A 7203-nucleotide genomic window follows, 5' to 3' on the forward strand; every position below is an offset into this window, starting at 1 on the left:
CCCGGGGCTTCCTGCATACTACACAAGCGCTGTGCTATGCCCCCAGCCCCGAGTCTTGAACTTCCAATCTTCCTGCTTCAGCCTCCCATGTTCCGGGGTCACCCTTATGCCCCTTCTGTTCAGTTTGCTGGTCTTGCCCCACACCCAGCAGCCAAGCTGGCCACAGATGCCTGCATTCCTAACAGAGCCCCTCCTCCGTCACCCATGGAAGATATCACCAGTGGAGGCTGTGGTTCGGCAGGCCAGAGAAGGTGGGGGCACCATCCTGATGAGCTGGACAAAGCAATCCTGGAAGAGAAGGTGCAGCCAGGTGAGGCTATGGGTGACCGTGGCGTAGGCAGTGTAACTTCTGGCCAGGCTGGGAAGTGAGGTTTAGGAAAGGTTCTCTGGAAACCAGGCAGCTCCTGGGAGGAGGCTTCGATTGGCCTTGCAGGTCAGTTGAGCTTTAGATGGGCAGGGAAAAGAAGGGCAGGCAGCTCGGTAGGAGGACGCGCCAGAGCAGACGTGGAGGCTGGCTGAGGGAGCAGAGAGGAGGCGGGGCATCATCACCGTCATCCATCAGCACATTTATTGACAGCCCCTAGGAGGCGGGGCTGAGGACAGAACATACAAAGACAAGGACCTGCCCTCAAAAAGGTTCCATTCAAGGGGACAGGGACAGAAAAATACAGAATGGTCTTTCCTGGGGATGGCCGGCTCTCACCTGCGCAGGTCAGAAGCCTCTGTCCTACCTTGCCCCAAGGGCCAGCTGCAAGGCCCTTGGGGGTGTCCCTGGGCCCGCAGCTGGGGCATGACCACCTGGCTCCTAGGCGGAGGGCCCCCAAACTGCGGAAAGGGTTAGCTCAGGATATGAGGAGAACAATCCAGTAAGCCTTGGCCAATAAGTTCGAGCCCAGTAATGCGGCAGGGTGCGACAGCCCCCTCTCCCCAAGCAAGACCCCCTGGGGGAAGCAGACCGCCCCCCTCCTAAAGTTCTTTTCATGTGGGGACCGGACTTGGCACCCTGGAGGACCGGGGAGACAAAAAAATAAAATAAAATAAAAAGGCAGAGTTTCCTTGGTGACCGAGGTCCAGCACCCTGCCCACCCCACCCCCAGCCCTCTGCGGGCCTCTTCGGGAAGCCCCTCTTCCCCAGCTCAGCCTCCAGGGCCCGGGGGGGCCTGCCTGAGGCTAGGGGGAGGGGCCTGCCCCTCCCCCCACCCAGACAGTGGGGGAGGAGGAGGAGCCGCGAATCAAGTTTGTCTGGACCCCCGCTGGGAGGCCGCCCCCCGGCTCCTACCGATGAGGGGGTTCAGGCTGAGAGGGTCGAGGGCTCAGCAGAGGGGCCGGGCCAAAAGGGCACCCGGGGGAGCCCTTCACTGGGGGCACTGGGCGGGAGTCCAAGGGGGGCAGGCTCCGGGGTACGGCTGGAGGTGGTGGTCCCCGGGCGGCCCCAGTGGGCAGGACGGCAGCGGCAGGGAAGGGTTTGGGGGGATCCACGGCGGTGGCGGCGGCGGCGGCGGCGGCAGTCGTGGGGGCCGGCTGGGCAGAGCGTTCCCGGCGTCTCAGAACTTCTTGCAGTTTCTCTGCCTGGGTCCGCCTCAGGTGGGCCAGGGCGCGGCCCCTCTGGAAGGCTGGCAGGAAGGCCTCCAGGCTCTGTTCCCCCAGCAGCAGCTGCTCCATCTGGACCTGGGCGGTGTGTCCAGGAGGGGAAGAGGGGAAAGTTGAGGGCAGGCAATCCGATCCAGAGACTGGATTCCTCCTTCCCCACGGTGAGCAGCCAGCCAGCAGAGGCCCTGAGCTTCCAGCCTGGCCCCGCCTCTGGGTTTACCCAGGCTGGACAGATTGTCCACCCCTATTTCCACAAGACAGGGCTGTCCCACGCCCTTCACTTAGTGGCGGCTCCCAACCCAGCCCCAGAGAGATGGGGCCTTACTCCTCAGCCGACCCTGCCCTCCCAATGTCCGTAGACATCCCTAGGACATCAACCGCTGCCATCCCGGAAAGTTCCGTAGGCAATCATGGCGGGCTTCTCAGAGGAGGCACTCCCAAGTCTTTGATGTCATGGCAACCCCAATGGGACAAGATGGGTCTCCCTCCCTGTTCACCTCACCTCAGCCTCCTGCTCAGCCTCTTCCAATTCAGCCTGCAGCCAGCCCAGCGCACATTGGGGGCTCCAGCGATGCATGCTCTCCTCTGGGGACCACAGGGGGGGACAGACAGGGACTCTGACTCTCCCGTTGACCGCAGGTGACTACAGTTCCCACCTCGGTGGCCTCCAAATCCTCAACTGGCTTTGTGGTTTTCTTTTTGTCTCGTTTGAGGCTGGGTCTCTTAAAGCCTCTAACTTGAACTCGCTGCATAGCTCAGGCTAGCCTCGAACCCCTGATCCTCCAGTCCCTAGACCTCAAAATGCTGAGATTATAGGCATACACAAATAAGTTCAGCTTATTTTTTGTCTGTTTTTAATACTGTTGTTTCTTTTTTCTTTCTTAAAAGGTTTTATTTTTAATTATGAGTATGTGTCTGTGTATGGGTGTGCGCACTTGACTTGAGTTCAGGTTCCTGAAGAGGCCAGAGGTTGTCAGACCCTGCCTGGATCTGGAGCCTGTGAGCTGCCCAACACGGGTGCCGGGAACCAAACTCCACTCCTTTCCAATTGCTGAGCCATCTTTCCAGCCATCACATCATCATCATCATCTGAGAAAGGTTTCACTGTGTAGCCCAGGCTGGCCTGCCAAATATGGTCCTTTTCAGCCTCCTGAGTGCGGGGATTACAAGCATGCAATACCATGCCTGGCTCAGTTTCTTCGATACCATGAACGCTACTGAGCGCTTATGGACAGATAGCCTCCTCACTACCACATCGAGGCTACCAGCACCCAACCCATCACTTAGGTCAGACATGAGGCAGCCCCACACCCTAGAATAAAAAAAGAATAAAGCAGAGACACCGACCCCGGGGGCAACTCCAGGGTTCACAATTACGTTCTTGTTTTCCTTTTCTTTCTTCTTCTTCTTTTTTTTAATTTATTTAATGTGCATGTTTGTTTTGCCTGCCTGCATGCATGAATGCATGTGTACCATGTGAGTGCCTGGTGCCCATGGAGATCAGAAGCTATATCATTGGATCCCCCCAGAACTGGAATTACGGGCAGCTGTGAGCTGCTTTTCGGATGCTGGGACTCGAACCCAGGTCTTCTAGAAGAGCAGACAGTGCATTCATTTAACCACTGAGCCATCTCCCAGCCCCCCTTTCTAGTTTTCCATTTGTTTCGATGTTGGGTTTTTAAAAACTGTTTACATTTTTATTGTGTGTTCCTGTGTGTTTTACGTGTGGGCACACTTCATGCCACTGCACAGTTGTGGAGGTCAGAGGACAGTTTATGGGAGTTAGTTTTCTCCTTCTACCCTGTAGGTCCCAGGGATCAAACTCAACCTTGGCACCAAGTGTCTTTACTCAATGAACCATCTCATCAGCCTGATTTTTTTTTTTTTTTTTAAAGACAGGGTCTCAGGTAGCCCAGGCTGGGCTCAAACTCATTCTGTAGCCACATTTGGCCTTGAACTACTGATCCTCCTGTGTCTGCTTCCCAAGTGGTGGGACTATATGCATATGTCACCATGCCCAGCTTGGGCCTTGCCCAGGGCCTCTATCAGGCCACTTATTTTTTTCTTTTCTTTTCTTTCTTTTTTTTTTTTTTTTCACATTTTTTCAAGACAGAGTTTCACTGTGTAGCCCTGGCTGTCCTAGAACTTGCTTTGTAAACCAGGCTGGCCTCAAACTCAGAACTCAGAGATCCGCCTGCCTCTGCCTCCCAAGTGCTGGAGTTAAAGGCATGGACCACCACCACCACCACCCAGCTCCATCCGGCCTCTTCAACACAGCTGTTTGTTTTTGTTTTTGAGGCAGGCTATCCCCTCAAGAGACAGCAGAGTCCGGCCCAGAACTCCCTAAGGTAACCTAGGCATGCCCTTCAAGTTTGTGCTCCATCTGCCTCTGCCTCCCAAGTCCTGGGATTACACACACGGGCGATCCAGGCCAGCTCTCCAAGCCTGCTCCTCCACAGCTCACAACCTCACTTTCCAGAAGGCCAAAAGCAGCTCCCTTGAAATTTTGTCCAGGAGTAGGTGTGTCCCAGTCCCACCCTTAAGAGCCTAGCACAGACCAAGGCCGACCCCACCCCAGGCAGGTCTCCCGGGCCTCCTGGACCTCCCGGGCCTCCCGGGCCTCCTGGACCTCCCGAGCCTCCCGGGCCTCCCGGGCCTCCTGGACCTCCCGGGCCTCCCGGGCCTCCTGGACCTCCCGAGCCTCCCGGGCCTCCTGGACCTCCCGGGCCTCCCCTCACCCAATCTCTGCAGCTTGTCTGCGCAGTTCTCAGCCACTTCTCGAAGCTCTTGGTACTTGATGGCCAGGGCCGTCCGGCCCATCTCCAGGCGGGGCCGCAAGGCCAGGTTCTCCTTGGCCAGCGCGTAGTTCGAGGCCAAGCAGGCATCCCGCTCCAACTGCAGACCCTGGAACTGCCAGGAGAGGAGAGCTTAAGGGGGCTTGGGCTCAAACTGCCCAGGATCTCCTGGAGTCCACCCTGGCACAACACCCACCACAGGCCTCGCCAAAGGCACCTGGGAATCCCCAACCTGCTGGGGTGTCGGGACCAACAGGTGGAGAGAGCTAGGTTGGCCTGTTCCAGGCTTTGCCTGGCGTCTTCTCTTTGGGCCCCAGTTTCTTCTACAATTAAAAACAAAACAAAAACAAAACAAAACAAACAAACAAACAAAAAAAACCCGCCTCCCTTCCCGGGTTGTTGTGAGACCTAAGTGAGGCAAACTATGAAGGCCTCTACAAATGTTAGTTAATTTTTAATTTTTCAATTAATATGTCTGCTCAGGTCCCTGAGGGCTACCCCCTCCCCTCTCTGTCCCATTTTCCATGCTTGGGCAGCTTGCCTCTCATTCCAGGCCTTTGTCTCGCTTCCTCCTCAGGTGTTTGTGTGGAAAACATTCCCACCCTCTGTTCTGACTCTTGGGGGAGCGATGTTTTCACCCTGGACCTTCCCAGCACACCCCACCCCACGCTCAGGTCACCCTCTCATCTCTCATACCCCCTCATCGGCCTTCTAGCGGAACCCCACCCCCCCCCCCCCGTGAATACAATACACACCCCCTTTGCTTTTGTGGTCCCCAGCACCTGCTAGCTGCTCACCTAGCAGAAGGCAGCAGTGGGGCCCTGTAGAAGGCTTTTTGAGCCTGTTTCTAGGAGGGCCAAGCCTAGCTCCCCGCCCCTGGAGAACACGCTCCCCTCCATCTGTCCCTTGATCCGTGCACATGCCCCTCCTCGTCTGGCTCCTTCCAACACACACTTTCTCTTTCTGCACCCCCCCTCCCAACAGACAACCAGCCCGGGCCTATGTCTCCCGTGAAATATACAACTTTCTCTTATGGTGGCCTACGGAATACAAGCCTCTGTATTCATAGACCCATCCCCAATGGCAGACACAAAGCCCCCTCCCCAATCTAAAGCATAACCCCCCCCTTCCCAGCTCTCCTCCCCACCCCAGGTGTCAAGCAGGCCTTCAGTTCTCCCCCCCAAGCAAGGCGCCTCCCCTTTCTGGCCCTAAAGAACGTGGGTGTGCTGAGCCAGGGCCCCCAACAACACAGCTCACCCTCCACCTCCCGCCCCCCAGAACACACCTCCCCGGAGCATCCTCGGGAGGGCACGCCTCGCGGCCATCCCGGGGTGCACGGGTGCATCCCCGGGCGCCCCCTCCCGCACCACCCGCCCCAGGCCGGATCGGGGCGCCCCCCATCCCCCGGGGGCGGCTCCGCGGGGCCCACTCGGACGTGCCAGGCTCCCATGATCCCGAGGCCTGGCAGCTCCAGGGGGGTGGCCTCCGCTGGCTGGGTCTCCGGGTCCCCGCAGGCCGCGGCCCGTCCTCTCCATTACCCCCCCCACACACACACCCTCCTCTTGCCCGCGCCCCCCGCGTTACCTTCCTGCTGAGCCGCACGATCCGGTCCAGCTTGGGCTCATCTTGAAGCAGATCCCGGAGCTGCCCGGTGCTGAGGATCCCAAAGCGCCCCGGGCTGCCGGGCTCCGGCCCCGCCCGCGCCGCCCGGGCCCGGTACATACCGCCCGCCCGCGCCCCCAGCTCGGCTGCTGGCTCGGCCCGATCGGCCCCGCTCCGCCCCGGCTCCGCTCCGGCTCCGCTCCGGGCTCCGGGCTCCGGCTCCAGCTCCAGCTTCGGCCGCGCGCTGCGCTGTCCGCGCTCCGCCGCCAGGGGGCGCCTCGATCGCTCTTAAAGGGGCCGCCGCCGCCGCCGCCGCCGCCGCCGCCGCCGCTGCCGTGGCCGCTGGCAGGACTGGGGGTGGGGCAGGTAGGGGGCGGGCCTCACCCGGAGATCTCCTGCCGGGGTGCCGCGGAGCCACCGCGTACCTGTCGCTCAAAGCGGCCTCTGTCCCGAAGCCCATCCTCCCGCCTCCCTCTGGAAGCCCAAGTCTTCCTCTCCTCTCACCCCTTCATCCCGCCACGCTTCACCGAGGACCCCCCCACCCCAGGCGCCCGGAGTTTGCAAGGCTATTTCATATTTCCTCTTTGGATTCCTCCAGCTTTCTTAGTTGGGCCGGGCGCCAAAGTCCCTGTCTGGCTGCTAACTTGGATACATCATTCATCGTCTCCCCCCCAACCCCATGCCTCAGTTTTTGTCCTCTGTAAAATGGGGAGTTGAGCACTACGGGCGTTGAGATAGTGTATACTGAGTGCCTGGGCGCAGGGCCGGTGGATATGTAACTAACTCGAGTTACAATTATGTTAGAGGTACCGAGACATCACAGAGGACTGGGGCCGTGACTCCGCTGTAGTGTGTTTGCCTAGCCTGAACAAGGCCCTAAGCAAGTCCTTCCCCAACACCACCAAAACATAAATAAATAAAAGGTAACTTACAAAATAAAATAGATTTCAAAACCTCAGAGATGACATCACCTCCCAAAGATCACGTTACAGATGATGATTGCCATCTTGTTCCCTTTTGTGCAAAGCCCGCAGAGTGCAAGGGCTGAGCCGCTGCCTAAGGGGGACCCTGTCCCACCTTCAGAGAGTTCACAGGTCGAGGCAGAGTCTCAGGCCCACATCTAAGTGCAAGACAGAACGGGCAGAAGCAAGTATGGTGGCGCTTGCCTGTAATTCCAGGACTATGAAGGCTGAGGCAGGGGGATTGTCCCAAGTCT

At 58.6% G+C, this 7203-nt stretch overlaps 1 protein-coding gene across 2 annotated transcripts; it reads right to left on the bottom strand.

The window, feature by feature from the left end:
- Window positions 1–545: 545 nt before the first annotated feature.
- On the bottom strand, window positions 546–6176 carry Vps37d (VPS37D subunit of ESCRT-I). 2 transcript variants are annotated; one of them, XM_052753964.1, is made up of 4 exons: window positions 5970–6176; window positions 4329–4500; window positions 2093–2175; window positions 546–1668 (listed from the first exon to the last, which is right to left on the bottom strand). In XM_052753964.1, the coding sequence occupies exons 1-4, from the start codon at window positions 6105–6107 to the stop codon at window positions 1276–1278; spliced, it is 786 nt and encodes a 261-aa protein (XP_052609924.1). In that variant the 5' UTR covers window positions 6108–6176; the 3' UTR covers window positions 546–1275. The 2 variants fall into 2 exon arrangements, with proteins under 2 accessions (XP_052609924.1, XP_052609923.1); XM_052753963.1 differs by lacking the exon at window positions 5970–6176 and adding an exon at window positions 5671–5850.
- Window positions 6177–7203: the final 1027 nt, after the last annotated feature.

This window comes from Peromyscus californicus, unplaced genomic scaffold (assembly GCF_007827085.1).
Source record: "Peromyscus californicus insignis strain IS unplaced genomic scaffold, ASM782708v3 Scaffold_2__1_contigs__length_46816999, whole genome shotgun sequence".
Classification (NCBI taxonomy): Eukaryota; Metazoa; Chordata; class Mammalia; order Rodentia; family Cricetidae; genus Peromyscus; species Peromyscus californicus.

Coding starts and splice junctions, on each gene's coding strand:
- Vps37d (XM_052753963.1), bottom strand. CDS start 5,835: ATGGGAGCCTGGCACGTCCGAGTGGGCCCCGCGGAGCCGCCCCCGGGG. Junction 4,501..5,670: donor CCCGAGGATGCTCCGGGGAG/GTGTGTTCTGGG, acceptor CTCTCCTGGCAG/TTCCAGGGTCTGCAGTTGGA. Junction 2,176..4,328: donor AGACAAGCTGCAGAGATTGG/GTGAGGGGAGGC, acceptor TGTGGTCCCCAG/AGGAGAGCATGCATCGCTGG.